This window comes from Centruroides sculpturatus, unplaced genomic scaffold (assembly GCF_000671375.1).
Source record: "Centruroides sculpturatus isolate CEXI.00-Female unplaced genomic scaffold, Cexi_2.0 scaffold193, whole genome shotgun sequence".
NCBI classification, from domain to species: domain Eukaryota; kingdom Metazoa; phylum Arthropoda; class Arachnida; order Scorpiones; family Buthidae; genus Centruroides; species Centruroides sculpturatus.
In genome coordinates this window covers 825,402-847,792 of record NW_019384402.1, presented here as the reverse complement: position 1 = coordinate 847,792, position 22,391 = coordinate 825,402, and the positions used below count along the sequence as shown (strand labels likewise).

Sequence of the window (22,391 nt, the reverse complement as noted above, 5' to 3'; positions counted from 1 at the left end):
TTAAACTCTGTGAAGTTATATTGCATCCCCAATGACTGACATGTGCCAAGCAGTTAGACACAATACTCAAAATTAAACAAGAAAATTGAGGTTGAAAACTGCAAATCACTTAAAACCTTTAGAATGTCTGCTATTTGTAAAGTGGCTGATGGCTTATTGGAGGGGCATGTCAGTTTCATAATGAAAAATATCAAGAAAATTATAATTTTCTTGATATTTTTCATTATGAAACTGACATGCCCCTCCAATAAGCCATCAGCCACTTTACAAATAGCAGACATTCTAAAGGTTTTAAGTGATTTGCAGTTTTCAACCTCAATTTTCTTGTTTAATTTTGAGTATTGTGCCTAACTGCTTGGCACATGTCAGTCATTGGGGATGCAATATAACTTCACAGAGTTTAATCAAAATTGGCGACTCCAACATCATGCCATCCCCTCATTAAATCAAACCTGAATTACTTCAAGATATGTTTGAGGCAGAAATGTGCTCATGCCTATATCTTAACATTGTTAGCTCTGCCACAAGATTCCTTTACCACCTGTCCTTTCAAAAAACATCTAATGAAGCTGGTAGAAAGTTTGTGTTACGTTCTAAAATAACTCCAAAGCATTATAAGGTTAGTGCGATACATTTATGGTAGAAAGTTTACCTTTTCACCTTCAATGCTTTTGCAACATATAAAATGTCTTCTGGATTCAAGAAACATCTACAACTCATTGTCAAAAGCCATTGCTATCATCTGCTTTGTCATCCTTTGTTTTTTACCACTAGCTTATGGTCTTCTCTACATGACTATGTGCTGCTTTTCTATTGTCATTATTTATATATCTTCGTAGTTGAGGCTGTATTTGCATATGCACTGTGCATATTGTTTTAACAGTAGGAAATTTGTGTTCATGCCAAAAGCTACTTGCATCACATCCACAGACAATTTTACAATACTATTTCTAAATATTTAAATTGACATTCTATTTGACTATATTTTTTATCACATGACATATGTAAATTTTTGATTGCATAATGATTTACAACTGTTTTGATTCATTTGAATGCGAACATTGCATATTGTGCATGCTGGATCAGTTTGAATGGAATTGGATATATTGCAGCTTATATTTTCTTAGATATACTATCGTAATTTGCTTCGATATTCCTATATATTTGAATATACAGGAATATTCAAATATTCATTAGTTAGTTAACCACTTGCAAATGCTATATTGTATGATAATTATTTAATATGATAAATACTCCAGATTGGTCAGCTTATTTATCTTGTGTAAGTTAATCAACCTAGAATTTTACCAAATCAAATAACTTAACCACAGGATTTGTTCAAAGACATTTATAAATTCATTTGTTTCTACCATACAAATAGTCCGATAGAAATCTGACAATATTTAGCCAGTTGATTTTTAATTCCTTTTCCTCTATAAATAATGTTTAATTAGGACATTCTTATCTACTGATCGTCATAAGTTCAGATACATCTCGGTATGTTAATCAGTAGATAATATCTGACACAAAAACATTAAAAGTTACTGCTGTCAAAATATGAATACATTTAGAATTGTAATAATTTTATTTTAATTAATATATTTAGTATATTGTTGAACAAAAATTTATTATGTATCTTACACAAATATCAATATATGTCCATTGGATAAGATATACAGAAAACTATTATTAAGCAATTACATAGAATGTATAACAAATGCAACTTTTTAAACATGATGTTAATTGTCATAATAATTACAGTAGCATCATAATGTTTAAAAAGCTGTGTTTTCTCTGTATTGTGTGTAATCCTATGTCCAATGCATGTAAATATACCAGAAATATCCAGCACAAATTATACTTTGTTGAAAATGTTTGTTTTTTTCATTATTTTTAGTAAGTATAATTTGTGCTGGATATTTCTGGTATGTTTACGTGCATTGGACTTAATTATTCCACTTTTACTGAGTATATATTTATTGTAATCATATGTAACTGTTATCACAATTAACATCATGGTTGCAGAAATTTACTGTAGCATATCCAATGATTGCTGCAAGGTTATTGTTATTTAACCTTTTTCATGGCTTGACTTTAGTAGGTTCAATAGATTTCAAATGGTCTTATTCTTTTGCTTTGCGTCCAATATTTTTACTTTCGTTTTTTCAAATACAGTATTCTACACTTATTAAATAAGTTTTTTCCTTTTTTAAATATAGATCTTTATAAGAGATTTCATTGAAAAGTGCTTTTGTTACTAGTAAATATTATTTATTTCCATAAAGTTGATTTGAAAATTTTTTAGATTTAAATATCTTGTTAAAGTGAACTCATGTAAATGGAGGAATTAAGAACAATCTAATTAAGAACATATCAGATGCTGAGATGACTATATGTAAAACAAGAAGGTTGTTGGCCATCATATTTTTGAAAGAATTTTCATTGTTAGAGTTTATGAAAAGGTTGAGATAATGTAAAATACTCTGAAAATTTGTTTAATAATGCTATCTGGTATCAATAAATATAAAATGAAACTTGATCTATATTAGTTTTCTAATATTTCTCTGCTTTGAAGTTATTTTCATTATAATATCTCATGGGATATCTTGTAAATTTATCTACTCTAAAGCAAGAACTTAGTATTTGGAAAAAACTTCTATAATTTAAAAAGTTAGCTTATAGTAGTTAGTAGCATTACATTTAAGTTTCAAAGTCATTAATTGATGAAAATAAATTTATTTATTATACACTACCACTATATTTTTTGAAGTAGAAATCACTTGGTTTTTTTAGAAAGAGGAAACAATTGAGTGTTAATGATAAAAATTCCCTTTAAAAGCATTTCCCTTTAAGTGTGGTTTTTGTTTGTTCTAGTGTAAATATATGCTTTTTAGATTTTATTCATAAGAAATTTTCAGAAAAATGTATTTTCTTTTTTTAAAAAGACTCATTCAGAACGTATAATCAATGATGATAAAATTAAGTTTTTTTAAAGGGGATTGAATACATGATTAAATAATTAGACTGATAAGGATAAAATTTGAATAATTTTACATAAATTATTTATTTATTTCTGTTGCAAAATACTTTTTTCATTTTCTATAAAGGAGAGAAATGAATAATTATATTTATAATAATTTAATTATTCATTTCTCTTCTTTTGAAAAGTTACTTAAACAGTGATATCATTGTAAAAATTATATGTATAATGTTTAAAAACTTTTTCATTATTTCAGATTCAAGAACTAAGAAACGACATTGCAATTCCTACTTATTGTTCTCTTGCTGAGTCTGAAGATGAAATAGACATAAATGCATGGTTTGGACCAGAGGGTACCATTTCTCCATTACACCATGATCCAAAACATAATCTTTTAGCCCAGGTATTTCTGTTTCATTAAATCAAAGCTTTAAAAATATTTTTAAATTAATTATTATCTGATATATAATTATTTAAAATACAAATACAGTGGTGCCTCCTGTTTTGAATTTAATTCATTCCAGAGGCCGTTCAAACTATGAATTGTTTGAAGTCCAGATCAATTTTCCCCATTAGAAATAATGGAAAGTGAATTTATTAATCCATTTCAACAACAACATAAAGCAGCAAATACACATAATTTAAGGTAAACATAAAATTAAATGCATGCATGAAAACAATAAATAACATGAGCAATTATTTATTGTGACATTGTCACAATGCCAAGCTGCTATTTGTAATTTATTTAATTTAAAATATATGCTCTCCACCTCAAATTAGTACTGTAGTTACTTGCCCTTATACATCATACTTTTCCTTTAACAAAAGAGTCATGCCAGTGATCTATCTAACATCTTTCAGGGGAAAATTTTTGAATTGAAATAACACACCTGCTGGTTTACGTCGGAAGTTCGTATATAGTTAATCGGGGCCTCCTGCCCCTAAGGTTTCCCTGTATGGTCTTGGATTTCATCTATCTAACTCTGTTCTCGAGGTTAAGGAAAGATGGATGGATTACGGTGGAAATTTATAGGTCTACAATTTTTTCAAATTGCATTTACTGGTCACGCACTGTCAACTTCAGCATCTTAAACATGGCCACCAGATCTGCCATGTGTACCCCTTTCGTGCTTTGTGATAAGTTCCTTTTTTATCTCAATTATAACTTTTCTTTCAAACATTGTTGCTTACACACACTTCTTGGATGCCATGGTTAATAAAAAATATGCAAAATAACTTTCACTTAAGTTATTAAATTTAACACATTATTGCTAATGTGTGATTGTATTCTTAGTTTAGAAGCTTATTTTAAACTTTTTACTTTGTGTTTTGTTTGAATAAAATCAAATTGAAATGACCTATCAGGCATATTATGCTTTGAGTTTTGGAAAGGATAAAAAGCTATACAAACAATAAAAAAAATATTTGTAATGTATATGGGGAACTCCTAAACTTTGAATATATCAAATCCAGTTTAAAAAGTTCTGTTCAGGAAATTTTGAACTAAAGAATATACCAAAAATAAAGTGAAAAAAAGCACTGTAAACATACAAGCATATGACAAGAGCACGAGGTGATTTGAGTGTACAACAGTTTGTTTACACTTTGAGTGTAGTTCGAACTCTGAAGTGAATTTTTGTCAAAAATTTACCATTCAAAATATGAGCTTCCACTGTACTTGAAAATCAAAGTTTTTAGATTATTTCCAAATTTTTAAAATTAATTTGAAATTTTCTCTCAAAATAATTTGCAAATTATTTTAAATAGGTTATGGGAGAAAAATATGTTCGTTTATATGATGAAGAAAATACTCCCGTGCTTTATCCACATCCAAGTAAATTGCTTGATAATACCAGTCAGGTAATTATGTATAATTTACATATATAAAGGGTCTTCCAAAAAGAATTACCATTTTAAATTATTGTAATGTACTGTACATTAAAGCATTGGAAAGCTATCAAAGTTTCATTTTGCCCATTACAATTTTTTGATGTGTGCACTAGGTACACACATCAAAAAATTGTAATGGGCTTGAGAAACCAATACTCAGTTCTTCCTATGCTTACTTCAGCACACCTGTTCTCTCTCTTTCCATAGCTGCCACAATTCTACAGCTTCTGCAGATTACTTATGTTGCACAATGATGAGTGATTCTGACTTTGCAAACTGCAAGACAAAATGCCTTCTCAAATGCAGAGTTGCTATTTTTATTTATGGCATTTTATAGAGGTAGTAGACAACAAGACATTTGAATGCACATTAACATAATTACAGTAAGAAGTGTGCAATCATTTTGGAGGACCCTGTATTTATAGCTGTAATTTGTATTTGTAAGTAGATTATTATATACACACAAATTTGAAAAACTTCAGTTCTTTGTGAATGTACTTATATGAGTAAAATATGTTGTTTTTATTTCTTAAAGTTTAAAATTTAACTAGTAAGATCTTTTATTTTCAATTATCATAAATATTCATTCTCTGGTTCCTATAAAAGAACATCCAATATGTTTTCCACATAATATAAACTGCTGTACATAAATTGAAATATTGTTTTTTAATTATCATTATCATCAAAAAACAGAAGAGCTATATATATGTAAAATAATTAATTAAAACACTAAGATTAATTTTGGAGAAGACAGAATTATGAGTAAATAGATTTATAGTCTCAATTTGGTTAGATATGTTTGTATGTTTATGTTAATATCCAGAAATAACGATATCTTGTCTAACATATGATCATCTCAGTATAATTGCTGCATAGAAAATCAAAAATTATTAAATGTAAGTTTTTCTTAATTGAGTGATATGTATTGAATTTTCTCTATCAATTGGTAATTTGACTTCAAAAAACAGTTTGAAACACTAATAAATGAAGTGTAAAAATTCCAATGTTATAATTAAAACTAGGTTTTATTGTTAGGATTTCACCAACACCATAATAATAGTTCTAGACATTGCTATTAACCAAACACGCTATTTTATTTTTGTGCTCTTTATGTATGTGACATGTGTTTATTATGACTGTTTAAGGTTGTGGTATGCTGCATGTGCAAAGAAAGACTAGGCACAATAGGTACCCTATCCATTCTCCACTGGTGTATTTTTTGGACAAGTTCAAGTTCAGTCATACCTCGGGTTTCAAATGTCTCTGATTACGAACAATTCAGTTTACAAACAAAATTTTAAATGCCGTGTTTGTCCCAGTTGCCAAACAAGCTACTAGGGAAGGTGATATATTACATTGACATAATTAAATAGCAAATAAAGTAGTCAGTTTGTGCTAAAAACTTGCAATCTGATATGTGTGTAGTCTTGAAATTTATAGGAAATGTCACTTCGTGCACATTTTTAAGTATAATGTCTTTTAAAATTACCTTCTGTAGCTTTCATTTTTATAACGTCTTTTATGGCAACCATACACTCTTTGGATAATGGAAGAGACAACCAAATTATGTTGGAATAAATTCAATGTCTATAATGTCACTGGTTGTAATTGTGAATGTTTTCATGAGTATCTAATAATGCTTGTAAAGTGTTAATGAAAGATATAACACAAAGCTATTTGCAACTTGTTGTTTGTTATATTTAAATGTTATTTGTAGGATGCTGTTTATTCTTACATATAACAACCCTATCTATGTTCCATAACAATGAGGTGTATGAATTTGTCATGTAATTGTCAATGTGTCTGTCTATCTTTCCAGTTTTGTGGTGGTGGTGTAGTAGGTATGGATGATAAATACATTCATATCTTGAGTCTATTTCATCCATTAGCATGATTTTCCAACCTTGGTGGTCAGTGTCTGGATTGGTGTTTGTGAATAAGATGATTTGAGTATGTTTGTGATGCTTGGGCCAGTGCTGCATTCACCATTAGTTGTCAAAGATGACTGTGGCAATTTTTTCAATTGCTAGCTTCTGCCTAATCTATAAACACAGATCTTATTTATCTAGTGATGTTTAAGCCTGTATTAAGATGAGAATATGCCACAACCATTTTTTTCCTTCTCACAGAAGTGAAATTTTTAAAACTCTTTTTACCTTGTGGATACAGAGGACTTTAATCAAGCCCATGTGGGTTCATCCAGGTGGCGATACATCTCGGACGAACACCCTGAAACAACTCCTGGGGCAATTTGGCCCATCCAAATTCATTCTTGTGTCCCACAGAGCAGTAGACTGACATCTTACATGGAGACAGTGGGATGACTGATCAGTTAAGTCCACGTGCTTTTATAAACACCTGGTTTTAGGTGTATATGTATCAGCTTCCTGGATATAAGAAATAGATGCTGTTTACTACTGGATAGACTGGATCAGATGCTGCTTGTGTGTTGCTCTGCTTCATTTCTTCCCTATAGACTATTGCATGGGTGGTTTTTCAAGCATATTTTTATGGTTAGAACTAGTGAGCCCTCTCGACAAGGTGGTGACTATCAAGAGAGTTGACCGCTAGGAGTCAGAAGTGTTAAGTGCTCTGAGTTTAATTGCAATTTCTTGGATATAAAGTGTATTATAGTGGTGTAAAAATATATCACTGGAATCAGGAGGACAAGCACTCTCTGTGGGTATTGTTATCTTTCTATTCAATGGACTTTTATTCGTGTTATTGAAGCCTGAAATTTTGGACTTGGGCACCGTCGCGGATATATGCTCTATGAAGTGGTATTATAATTATAATTATTTTGTTGGTGTGTTATTTATTAACTGCGGAAACACAATTTGTTTTCTCTTGTCGCAGAGGCCAATGTGCACTTTTTCACTCTGAACAAAGGGCTTTGTTCCCTACCACGTGGTGGAGGTAGTCATTTAGCGTGCTGTAGCCGTTCAGCATTTGGATTACTGTTGCTATCCCATTGGGGACTTTCTGTATATTAACTTATCGCATCGGTTAAGAGACTTTGGACTATACAGACTGTCTAGTGCTGATTGAATCTACAATATGGAAGGTATTACCGAACCTCAGGATGTTGTCAATTCCCTCAAAGAAACTATTCTCGCAGAGGCCAATGAGCACTTTGTCAGAATTCTGGACCTAGTGCCAGAAAATCAATGAAAAAATGCAAGTGAGCCTTTCCCAAACTTCCTTCCACTAAAGAGTGCAAGGAAGTTTGGGAAAGGCTCACTTGCATTTTTTCATGCCTTGGTCAATTCCAAGGCATCCTGAGGGAGGTGAGATTAAACTCAACAGTTAACACTAGCTCTCATCCACACCTCCACTCAAAATCAGTTCCTTCCTATTCTGATGTTGTGAAATCAATCGCCAATCAAAGTACAACAACAAAAACTATCAACCAATCCATCAACAACAAAATAAATAAAGAGGGTAGCAGGAGTAGCTATGCCTTAATTATTTATCCAAACCAGGAGGAGGACAAACAACTAGATATGAACAAGCTTACATGGGTTTATTTTTCTCATTATATTTTTGGTAAGTTGAAGATCAAGGTAAAAGCTATTAAGGAAGTCAAGGTGACGGGGTTTGCTTTTGCACTGGAAGTCAGGTGGATGCTGAAACGCTAGGACAAGCCATACAGGCTCTCCCAGACATTGGAAATTACATACGCACTAAAATATCTGAGGGAAGGAGACCTCGTGTCATCCTTCCGAATGTTCCTAACTCTGTCTTTAGCTGAGGAGGAATTAATTGATTTGGTTTACAATCAAAGCAAATCTTTTAGTATCATTACCAAAGAAGAGTTTTTAGCTATGACCAGAATAAGCACCAGACTGGCAAGAGCCAATATTAAGGACAATTGTCGGCACATCATGCTCTCAACCACTCCACTAACCAGAAACATAGTCGTCAGGCTGATGACTATGTACACATCCACTGGGTGCTACCAGTGCTGTGAATGTATGGAAAAACAAAGGTGTAGTCACTGCTCCAAAACACACAGATTCTCAGAATGCAACTGATGAGAACAGCCCCATGCTGTATCAATTGTAAAAACACCAACAAGGAGCTAACATCAGATTGGAGACATCCTACGACCCACAATGCTTACGACCCACAATGCTTACGACCCTCAATGCTCACAGATAAAAAAGATAAGGGAGCAAACTCTAAAACAAGACAAATTATGGGTACTAGTCTTCAAAATAACAACATTAAGGTCCTGCAGATAAATTTACAAAAGTGTAAGGCAGCTATCACTGAATCTCTTCAACAGGCCTACAGTCTTCAGGCCGACATTTTAATCATCCAAGAACCCTATTGTTTCAATACGAAAATTACTCTATTTGGTCAACTGAAGACCCTATACTATTCAGATAATAGTAGCAACCCTCTTAACAGCATTGTTATTACTAATAAAAACATCGATGCTCAAATTCTTTCAAATCATAGTAACAGGAATTTTACTACTATTAGCGTCACAAATCACAGCTTCAATCTTACTGTCATTTCTATTTATTGCCTTCCATCAGAAGACTTGAAGACTCCCTTAAATTCTTTACAATCCACTATTTGTCAACAAAACCATCTACCGATTCTTATCTCTGGGGACTTCAATGCAAAGTCCCCAAACTGGCACAGCCCTACTGAGGATCCACGTGGCTACTTGGTCAACGAGTTTCTTAACAAACTGGACCTCCATTCCTTGAAATGAGTACTCTCCCCAATTATTCCTCTTCTACTGGCATAAGTTGGGTTGATATCTGTATTGAGCTTTTCAGTTGGTTCTTCCATAGAGAAGGTTCGTTTCGTCTGCATTTGGTGAGTACTGTTCAGAAATTTGTCTGTTAGATGTCACAGCTCCTTATAACTATTAAATAATTTATAAATTAGTCAAGGGCAAAGCGTAATATTAAACACTAGAAATAAATTAGAATAAATGGTATACCTGGGCAACTTAGGAATAATTGTAGTCAGGATGGATAGTCATAAAGAGAATTTCATACCTACCAAGGAAATATTTAATGAAGCCATACATGCTGCTATGGATGCTCTTAAATGAGAACAGAAATCTAAAAACCGAGATCAAAGACTGTATCCGCATCAACTTAATCAGGGCTTAGGACACGTATGATGTCCTGCAGAATAATTACGATAAACTAGAAGAAAAGCTTAAAAACTCCCAGTCCTTGCAGCTGAGAACTCAAAGTCCCACTAACCACCCCCTGCCCTGTCCTTTATATAAGTCCCCAGAGGGACTTGGGTGCCCTCTAGTTATAAGAAATTTTAGTCAAACTGGGTAGGGCGAAAATTGGTATTTTTTGGTTTATTATCACATTTTTATAGGAAATTTTATTAAAAAACGTTTCTTTTCTGACACTTTGGATGGTTTATGTGGCTCCCGTGAGCCTGGTTCTTCTCGAAACTCTCCTCTTCCAGGATTCTCCCCCTGGTGTTCGATCCGCCCCTTTGCCAGGTGCCTGCTTGCTTCCTGTAGCCCAAATCCAACCAGGCTTGGATCTTTTTCTTAGCACTAACGCTTTTGTATTATTTCCTGTTTGGGCTTGCTGATTATTACCAACACTCATAAATTTTTAAAATCATTCCATCACCTTCTAGGCTCTTTTCCAGCCTCCGCCTGGTGGCTGGTTTAGTAAACTCAATTATTAGAATTTCCCACCAGTTACATTAAATAGGCTCTCAACTCTATACTATTACATTTATTAAATGTATCTTTGCATTGCATCCACCAATTACTATTTCAAATATCCTACAAAATAATAATAATCTTTTGCAGGCTCTCTTCTTCCCTTCCTCTGTTGGCCAATTTTGTAAGTTCTAATAATAATAAAACACACTTTTAAAGCTCACAACTGTTATATTAATAAAACTTAGTCAACTAAACCTCACTACAAAGCATTTTATTAAATAAACTTATTATTTCTTAGGCTTTCTTCCAGCCTCCTCCAGATGGATGGTTTAGTTAACTCAATTATTGGAATTTTTCATCAGTTACATTTTCAGGCTCTCCACTCTATACTATTACCATATAATTAATATTACTTCAAACAGGGTCCTCCAATCTCCCATTTAAAATACTCTACAAAATAATATTACTATTTTTCAGTCTCTCTTCCACCCTCCTCCTGCTGGCCAGTTCTGTAAGTTCTAATAATAATAATAAGCCCCTCAAATGCACTTTTAAAGCCCACAGGTATTACATTATTAATTCACAGGCAATTAATTCTCACTACACATCTCACTGTCACCATTACAAAGCTCTCCACAAAATTAAATATATTATTCTCCCCTGTTGCCTGTGCAGGGGTCTTCTTTTACTACTACTAGGCGTGGTCCCCAGTCACCTTACCCTCTTACCTCTCCCTAAAACACATTCAATCACTTCATAATTATTGTTTTTTAGTAGGGTTGCTCCTGTCCCTCTTTCAAACTTTCTAACTTCCTACCCAAAAATTCTATCATTATCCTCCATTGGACCATAAAGGCCTCCTGCATTCTACTCAGAAGCATCACACCCTCACCCCAACCTACTATAATATAAATTAGCTAACCTAAAATAGTTATCCCCACCATTAATCTTAAGCATTTTATTGTGTACTAAACAAATAAACTTAACTCTAGTAATATACTATCTATTAAATAACTAGAATAATACATAACGACAATTATTATACTTTAGCAAGATATATTTAATTCTATTCTAAGTATTGTTATATATTAATGTTTCATCTTACTTATCCCAAGTTTCTTCACGGATGGTTCCTGCGTCCCTCCCCACTGGCCTTTATCTATATAGATGGCTCTAAGTCAGATAGAGGGGGATGGGCTCCTCCATCATGGTGATCTACAACAACATAAACGTCTATCAGGCCCAGTATATGCTGGCTCCCCACTGTACGGCTAACCAAGTAGAATCACTGGCTATCAGGAATGTGCTAAGATGGATCAGGAATAATGCCAACTCTAAGTACTACAATAAAGCAACCATTCTTACAGATAGTAGAGTCATTCTCCTTCAACTTAAAAACCTCAACATGAAACTGTCCAGACCCTTCTTCTACACGTGAAGGATATAGACTTCAAATTATATGGGTGAAGGGTGACTCTGGTATTCCTGGGAACAAGAGGACAGATCTGCTGGCTCGCTCCGCCCAATACGTGCAACCACTGCACTTACAGCAATATTCCTCCCACCTGGTTCTCCAATCAGATTAATCTGGCCTGCTGGAAGTACTGGCAGGAAAGGTGGAACGCCAGCTCCACGGGTAGGTTAACCCACAAGTTTATTCCCGACACTATAATCAGAAGGACAAGCATTTGCTCCCCTCCTTTCATCTTACTCAAATGTTGACCGGTCACGGCAACTTTAGTAGCTACCTCTTGCAGTTCCTCCATAAGGGCAGTGGACAGTGCATTTGCTCTCTCAACGAGATGGAGGAACCATTCCATATTATCTACTACTGTCCTCACTATACTTCTCAAAGGAGGAGTCTCATTAATACCGTTCTCACTGAAGGGAATCATTGGCCCTGCGAGCTCAAGACTTTTGTAAATAACAAGACCATCCACAGTGCCTTTAGGGACTTTGCCCATAGCATCAACTTGCTGCACTAATTGCCACACTTGTTGTTCGGTCTCCCATCTGTAATCTGGTACTTTATCACTTCCACGGGGTTTTGTCATCACACCATCTAATTGGGCAACTAATCGTCATGTGTCTTGCTTTTCAACTTTTTAGTAAATGCTTCTTTATTATAATTGTGTTGCCGATGCCCCGGTTCCTATGTTTTCTCTTTTCCCTCTTTACTATCTCACTTTATATTCCTCTTCAACTTCACATCTTCCTTCTGTTTCATATTTATTTGGGCTATACCTATGAGTGCGGCCCTTTAACATTTCTATTGTATTGTATCAAGAGAGTTGTTTTTAAATAAATTATTTATTTGATTCTTGATATTTTAAATGATATATATTTTTTGTTTATTACAGGTTGATGTTGAAAATCCAGATTTAAACAAGTTTCCGAAATTCAGCTCAGGCCAATATCAAGAATGTATCTTAAAAAGTGGAGAAGTTTTGTACATCCCACCTAAATGTTGGCATTACGTTCGTTCTCTTTCTGTCAGTTTTTCAGTTAGTTTCTGGTGGCATTAATTCTATAACTGAGAATATTTAACTTTTACCAATTCTAAATATCATATTTACAAATTTTTATGTAAATATTCTATGCAGATATTCATGTTTATTACAATATTGTAATTTATTGTTTTATATTAAAACACAATGATTTTACTAGATACTAAGAAGGCAGCAAGCAGTTTGATTTTAATAATAAACATGTTCTTATAGTGCATCGAGTGAAATACTCCGATTCATTAATACAAAATTTCACTGTTATAATTAATAGTGAATTCATATTCATCCTTAATATTTGTATGTCTGTAATACTACATATTTCGTAGATTATATATTTATATCTAGAATTTTATTTTTAGCTATTTTTCTTAAAGTTTTTGGCATCACAAGAAGCAATTTCAAACATTTTTAACCATAATTGTGTCTTTTACCCTAATAGGAATCTAACAGTACTAATTAGTTGATTAATTTCAAGAATATTTCCTTGAAAATTTTCAGAATTAAAAATGACATCTGCATATATTTTTTGTGACAAAATTTTGTTATATTTGAAAGGAAAAAAAAGTGTTTAATTGAAATATCAATTTGCCACACACGCCAAAGAAAAAATAAATTGAATTATTTGGTTGTTTTGAAAATAGTTATTTATTGTAAACTTGGCTTTTGTCTAAATTTATGTAAAAATTGTACAATAAACTGTAGAACTAAGATTTGACAAAAAAGTTCATAAAAAGACAGTCTGATGGAGTACAAATGACTTGTAGATTTCAAACTTCCCTGCATCTATAACTCTATAAATTTATATAATGGTAGTTCTGGTAAATTACATCATATAAATGTGACTTTTTAAACAGGTTAAAAGAAGACAGATTGAAATTTCTGGATTCAAACAGTTTAAGTTGGAGTAAAGATTTCTGTCATTTTACCAAACTTTGACAATGTGTGAAATTATTTAACACTAATTTGGCTGCCATCATTGAGTAATCTGTAATTAGCCATATTATTTGATTACTTGGTCTATAATTATTGCTAATTTACAATATTATAAGAATAATTTCTCTGAATAAAAATGTTTCATAACACTGGTTTTCATAAACATGGTAAAACTTTAGTCAGTCAACTAAACATTTTCTGAAATTAATATGAATGATGGCAGAGTTTAAAACTCCTAACTGGCAATTAAAGGATAGAATTTAGTAAAAATTCCAAAAATATTTAAAATAACTTTATAGACATTCAAAATAAATAGGTTTAGTTCTAAAATTTATGTCTGTCCTAAATGAATGTGTTATTAAGCTGAGAATATCTGAAAAAAATGTAACTATTAATTTAAAGTCTTCATTGAAATGTTGTAAAAAATTTATCAGATATAATTAATAAAAAAAATATAGAATGACTAATTTCAATAAGACATTTTCCTCTAATATAAAAAAATAATTAAAAAATCTGAATTGATTAACATTTCCATTTGAATACAAACTTTAATAGTACTATTTATTGTTTCCACTATATTCTTCGGTAAAATATACTAATTAGCCTTTGTTATCGATTTTGCTTCACACTGAGATAAATGAACAAAGTAGTTAAAACATAAGTAATTTTGTAAACATACCATATATTTGCAATTCAGATGATACATCCATTAATATGAACCACATAAAAACCCTTTCTTATGTAAATGGGTATAGTAACCAAAAATTCTGTGCATATTACTAAAAGTTATATGTAGAGAAGCATATATCTATCTATATTTGGTTTATGGCATCTGACGTTGCCTTCCGTCTTCCAGGAACCTTCTCCATCTCTTTATCCATACACCATTCCTCTTTAATCCCCTTTTCACTACATGCTAACTTTACTCCATCGTACCAAGTTTGCCTGGGTCTTCCTCTCTTTTCCCTTGTTTGTGGAATGTTTTCCATTGACATTTTTGGGAGTTTCTCATCACTCATTCTTTTTTGCATGTCCAAACCAAATAAGTTATTTCCTCTATTTCTTAAAAAACCGTCTCCTTCAATTCCATTAGGTCTTTGATCCTCTCGTTAGTTATTCTTTCTCTTTTTGAGATTCTGCATGATCTTATCGAAATTATTTTTTCTCACGTTCTGAATATAATCATCCAAATTGATGGCTGAAAAACATTAAAAATCTTAGTTGCTTGTAAGATGTTTTCCTTACAACAGGTTCTCTTTTTTCACAATGCCTTAAAACAAACTGTCAAATGATAACTAAATGTTTGGAAAAATGTCATCTAGCCATTTTCATGCATGAAAATCTTAATTTTTCCTTGATCCATTCCCATGCAGCAGATTGAATTTGGCATCCAATAAAAAAAAATTGACTTTTCGATACCTTTAATTTTGGCAATAACCAGAAGTCTGACATTACCAGAGCTTTACTTTATTATTGTTCAGATATGGCAATGGAAATTATCTTTGTTTCCTTAATGCAGCATGCTCTCATGTTTTCATGATGCTAGAAAGACTTTCCTGGGCCATACTCTGAAAAAGTATGTTAAATGCTTGTAAGATTTTGCAATACTTCACCAAATTGGTCTTCTTTTGGCATATGTTTCAACACTATCAATCAGTGATTGAATTTTTGACTAGACACAACCATTCTCATTTAGTAGCCATAAGTATGTTTTTATTCCTGCATTTTTCAGAATATTGCTATAGACCTTATTTATCAATCAATCGTTGTACATTAAAAAAGCAATAAGATAAATTTAATGCTTACATTTTCTCTGAAGACTTTGATAAGTCAATTATGACCTTTGATATCATACACAGAAATTGGTGGAGTCTATTTTGAAAGATTTTCATGATTATTATCTATATCAAGTAATTCTGTGCATTATTTTTGTAATATAGTTTGTTCCAGAAGCTGTGGTAGATAGGTTTCCATCATAAAAAATTGAGCAGCAAACATACAGAGTAGATAGAAGTGCACACTTAATGTTAGATCAAGCATTTTACATCTGTAAATGCAAGTAGGATTAAAAAATTTAAGAATTATATTCTACAAACCTTATTCTTTTAATCTGTCTGGAAATGAAATGTGTGTCATGTTATTTTTTTTTTTTAATTTATCACAAATGCACTATGTCTCAGTGATGGAATGAAAATGCACTTATGATGGGCAAAAGTATACACATGACAAGGAATTAAGAGATCTTTATTTTATCTTGTAAAGTTGCTTGAAATGAAAAAATTGCTGTTGAAATTGAAAATAAGTATAATGTACAAATGAATAATAATCATATACAAATTGATCTTTTTATTCGTAATTTTGAACGGGCATCGCGACACCAAGTTTTGCAATCTCAACGCATTATTCAATCTTCATTGGCAGGTTAAGCGTATTTTTTGCATGTTAGGCAGAATATATTTTTGTTTATTGGTTTAGTTTTTTTCGATCTTGGAAAAAGAATGGAAAGAGCTTGACTTTCCATTAGCAGATGAACCAAAAATGATAACTTTTGCTTAATAACTTGTCTAAAAGCCTAGTTGATCTTCTGAAATAACTGTTTTCGTTATTTTTTCAAATCTTCTGTTATGACTTCCAAAATAGTTTTAAATGATACACTTATAATTATTTGACTTTTGTCCTTTTCTTCGTTGCTGTTCTCTACATTTAGGAAGAGGTCTAATATCAGCAGGGGAGACAAATAAATAAATAATCATGAAGGCCTTTATCTTTTTTGAAGTACTGACAACAAAATGTATTCTAAATCTGATAAATCTTTTGTAGACAGTTCACAAAACAGTAAACTGGTGGATGGTGTATTGAAAATAACAATTGGTAAATTTAAATGAGTGATTGGAACCACAGTTCTGATGGGAAAGTAGATTTTTGTTTGATAAATCCATATCTTTTAGTAGCAGATGGATCAAATTTGTCATTAAAGGGTCAAGAGGAACATTCCCACATTTTAAATGCATTAACAGCCTTTCTAACTGATACACAGCTAAGATAAGCAGTCAAACAATTCAGCTAATTGGAATTGTAAAATGACTTGACCAAGATTATTTATCATACAATGATTACATGTGTCAAAGGCGTATAATTTCAACAGCTTGAAAGAAAGCATCTGTCAAAGCGGTTGCACTTTGTCTGCCGTGAGTGGGATGGACAATAAGTGATTTTTATTTTGGCAGAAAAATATAACTGCATCTAAAGACAATTGAGATGAAAGATTATCAAATATAAAGAAAATTGGGTTGTCTTTTGGATCTGAAAGTGTTTTATACACTCAAAATTTGGTAAGGCACCACAAAATTCATCAGTTTTGGCTTTCTACATTTTATTTTAAAAATTAGTGCTTGAGGAATGTAGTTTCCACTAGCACTCAATGAATAGATGACAGTAACTAGCTGGCCACTCTCAGTGAACTCAGTTTCCCCACAACTCTTTTGCCAGTGCTAGAAATAATGTTATGAATGTGATCCAGTATAGACTCATCCAAGTTATAAATCCTGAGGTATAAATTTGCATTTCACTATCAGTTTAATAAAGTTATTAAAAAATACTTCCAGCTGAACTTTGTTAAATCCCATGATTCTAGCAAGACTTCTCAGGCCAAACTGCTATTTTTACACGAAAGTTAATGTCCAGTCTTTTCCTGTTAACTCGTCTCTTAGAAATGGTGACTGATGTTTCTTCTGCAAACTGGAGTACCAGTTTGTGCAAATCTTTGAACATGAGTTCATAGAAGGATGTGTCCAGATCCTTATAGTGACCAGCTAAATCCCTCTTGTTGTGGTGTGAATGTTAGTTTAAATTGCTCCATTTTTCAACATCAACCTTTCTGAAAAACCAGTTTGGAATGTGGTACTACTACATGATCAGAGTTGCAGGTTAAGTTAACCAAATCTGTAGCAATAATAAAATATGCCTCTAACATTTCCAGAGTGCAGGCCCTACGATAATTCCTGAAACAGTAACTATATTATCAATATTTGGTTGAAATAAAAAATAAACATTCTTTACTATAATTACTACTATGCATTATAACATCAACAGATTTGATAAATATTTTATTATTATGTTTGTACATGATGTCAGATAAAAGTTTTACTCCAACACTATTCAAACATTTGTTCCCACATGACATTGCTTTAGATGGCAAAAATTTTCATTAATTATGAGACTAATTTCAAGTTTTTACCATATTCTGTATGTCATAAATTATTAACTAGTTCTTTTGATTAACTGATTTATTCATATTAATTTCTCAACATGAAAAAAATTATTATAAATTTTCCGAATGGCAATTATTAAGTTTCCGAAGATAAAGTCTATCCAAAAATGAACCACCATTTTAAATGGACTTTTTTTTAACTTCTGGTGACCAGTAACCTAAAAAGAAAGGTCATTGGCCAAGAAAGTGTGTAGTCTGGAACATGAGATAAATAAATGGTGGTTCCTTTTTGGACAGACTTTGTCTTCAGGAAAAAAAAGAAAATTATTGTATTTTGTAAATATCAGAATTGATAAAAAGAATCTTACCTCACTGCATAATGACTGTTTATTCAAGTGAGTTGTAGTTGTCACTGAAAACACTATGCCACAACACTTTGTTGCCTGCTTAAGTATTGCCAACTTAAATATACCAAAACAAATATACATCACTGAATTTTAACTGCTGCAAATTTTTCCCCACTCTAAGGATGTAACTATGCAGATGTGAGTGAGCGAATTTTCCAAGCAAGCGAGAAGAGGCAACGAGAGAGAGGTGTTTTATGCTGTTTCTCGCTGTCATTTATTAGGACCACAGGCAAGAGCGTGAAATGTCTATCTCTTCTCGCCACATATTCTTGCTCGCTCGGAAAATTTGCTTGCTTGCATCTGCATAGTCGCACCCTAAGTCTTAAGAATGACAAAATTTATTGTAACAATGCATACCAGTTTTTTTTGTATAGTTTTTAATACCATTTGTAAAAAGTTGTAATTCTAACCAGATATTTACATACACAATTTTTTTATTATGCAATAAATAATTATTGCATAATTTTCCATTTTTACAAATAGTAAAATAACCATATATCAAAGACAAGTCTTTGATATATGGTGCTCCTTATTGGACAGACTTGTCTTTGATATATTTTAATAATAATCCAGCCATCGGATGGAAAGATTCAGTAAAATAACCATTTAAGAGTTCCATTACTTACATCAAAATAAAAAATATTAGCAAAAATTAAATATATCTAGGTCTAAGTTCAAAATATATGTCATGTGTCCCTTTGTATATATTGCAATAACTGTAAATTGTTCAAGTTGACCATGATTTTTAGCTCAAAATTTTCATTTAAGCTTAATTTTGCTTTATATAAGTTGGTCTGTCAGTAGGATTATTCCTAAAATATCCGTAAACAGTACTTCTATACAAGGTCAACTCGGGATTAAGAAGTATCGTTAATTGACACTTCTTATAGATACTTAACAGTATGCAGTAGTATTTTATACTAAAAAAAACTTTTACAAAATTTTCAAGTGGAAATTTAAGGAATGGGAACTCAACACATCCATTATGAATTCTTAAGTAGAAAATTTAACCTTCTAAATCTCCTACATATATCTGAAATGTTCATTTCTTAGGCATCTGTTAATTACATAACTTGAACAACAAATAAATCTGTGAATCTGCATAGAATATTGCCAAAGCAATTGTTAAATATAGTCAAATCTCACTTATGTTTTTCAAAGGTACTGAGAAAAATATCATACAAATGAAACTACTATTGAATTGCTTTCAGAGTGACTATAGTTGTCTCAAAAGTATAGTGCAGCACAAATTAACACTGTAAACTGAATCTGTATATGAAATTCTTAACAAATAAGTTTCAATTTACTATATGTATAATACATTTGAACAAGATATAAAAGGAAAAATAAAAGTGTAGCCCCAATTGTAACCACTACTAATCTGTAGTTTGAAGTTTCTTGCATAATGTTTGATGTCCTTTTTTTTATAGCTTGTGCTCCTCGTTTTTTAAAGTCTGTGGGCATTGCTAAATACAAAACAAGGCAAGTGAAAATTTTCAACATATCCAGCTGAACAATTTACTAAATGGGAAAATTTGTTGGACATGGCATCACTTTACATATTTGGCTCTGCTTTACTGTCGGTATGAACTAACTGAAGTGAATATATAATTTGCTTTTCCACTTTTTTAATAATCTACTTTAAATTCTTCCATTTCAAAATGAATAATGTACAAGTAAAGAATAGTTCTACAGGTTAATAAAAAATATAACATACATTTTTTAATTATACAATTTTACATTTATAATGGAAATGTTGTTATAATGGAGGAAAGTAAAGAAAATATTTAATGTATAATTGCAGAAAAATGTATAAACAGGATTTGTCTGTATTCATATTTGTTTTTTTTTAATATTGTATGGTTTTTATGATGGTTATAAGTGTAATGGGATTATAATTGTAATCAAAACATGTTCTTGTCTCATATTTTAACATAATATAAACAAAAATTGCAGTAATACTACTACTACATTGTAGTCTATTTTAAAGGAAAAGTAAATTGATTCTTAATTATAAGTATAAACTTAGTTGCAATATTTAATCAACTAAGTTCTGTTCTAAATATCTACTTGCCAGTTAGAAATGTGTCATTAGAAATGGACTATTGTACCATAGTATGTAAAGAAGTAATGTAGTGTAATTTAATTTTTATGGAAGGTAATCAGCAGCAGGCAGATGTATCTAATCCTGTTAGCTAATTAATATGCTGTATTACTTTTTATAGCATGGCAAACTATCAATCATCTTTGTCCTTGTCAATTAAAAAAATTTTTTTAGTGCTTGTATTCATAACCAAGGTTCAAGAGTTAGAGCTAGACATTAGCATTTATGAGACTTTGATGTAAGGAAGTAAAGGACTGATTAAGTCTCTATTTTATAAGTCCTATCTTCACATAAGAGATTGTCCCCATCTACCAATATGGTCTCTCTATTCCTTTTTTGCCTGTTAGGTTGATCTTCCTACTACCACCAGCTCTTGGGACATACATACCAATCTAATGGCACTTTCCGATGCTCTTATGCAGATATTATGTTTGTAACAAACAATACTATTACTTTCAGTATACGAAGATGTTAAGTTAATGGTAATTGGCCAATTTCTAACTATAATTATTGATTCTTAGTTGTGAATACGGGCCATTAAACTCTCAACTGTAGCTACTTAATAAGTATAATTTTGTGGTTTTCTTACGAATGCTCAATTTTATCATCATTTAAGATAATCAGTGTTTATTCCCTTGTTTGTTTTAATACTAAGTGTAAAATCTGTTATAATGGTGGTTTTCAAAGTATTGTCTGTAGACCACAGACTGACCTAGTCATTTTTTTGAAAATTAATTTTATGCTGTTTACCAAGAAAAAAAGAAAATTTTCACATATCATATCTCTCTCAGGCTACAAGATAGATAATAGACTGTGCCAAAATATTTTGTCTAAGGTGATATTTATAGGAAAAGAAATGGATGATGGGCACAATGATTTGCAGATCAATAACTTTGAGAACCACTGTGTTAGAATATTGCACTTGTTAGCAATTTACCTGGATTGAAATTTGTATAACTTTTATCTATAAATTAATTATTTAAACTGCATGTTTTCAATATATATAATTATCTGTAAAAAGTTTTTTATACAATTTATTAAAATCTCATCTGTAATAGATAAAATTCAGGATATAAAATTATTATTATTAGACACTTTTTACTGCCGTGCATTATCATTTACTTATTATTTCACTTGCAAAGCCAAAATGACTCTTCCATAATTAACAAATTGGATGGTTCTTGGTTACAAAAACAAAGTATATTATGACATTCACTATTTATCACAAATTTACTGACAATGGGCAAAAACCATTTGACAAATTAGAACTTTTTTGGTTATTGTAGTTTTTAAATACTGATTTACAATTAATGAGTAAGCTCTAAATGCAATTTTCTAAACAACATTCTATTATGCTATTATTTAGTAACTTATTATTCAGTAACACCTAATAGATCAATTATAAAATACATATTAAATGTTAGTGTAATGACATTGCCGTTTTTTTATCAAATCATTATAGTATATAGGATGCAAATTATCACAATAATAATATTAAATAATTGCTTATCAATAGTTGAATAAATTACTGATCATGTTAAAAAATGTATCTTTGGAAAAAATTATGAAGTGTAATTATACTTACTATTAAATGATTATTAATAACTTAATTTGAACATTTTATTTTATATGAAATGAAAATCTGCAAGATTTGTTTCAGTAAGAATTTTAATTATAAAGGAATTCTTTTCTTTTTAA

General features: G+C 31.4%; 1 protein-coding gene across 1 annotated transcript in view; it reads left to right on the top strand.

The window, feature by feature from the left end:
• LOC111618703 (lysine-specific demethylase 8-like) overlaps positions 1-18,185 on the top strand; it is a 39,734-nt gene extending 21,549 nt beyond the window's left edge. Inside the window, exons 8-10 of the mRNA XM_023360276.1 lie at positions 3,237-3,383; positions 4,748-4,840; positions 12,893-18,185. Coding sequence (XP_023216044.1) covers positions 3,237-3,383; positions 4,748-4,840; positions 12,893-13,057 — 405 coding nt within the window. The 3' untranslated portion in view covers positions 13,058-18,185. The remainder of the gene's footprint in view (positions 1-3,236; positions 3,384-4,747; positions 4,841-12,892) is intronic.
• Positions 18,186-22,391: the final 4,206 nt, after the last annotated feature.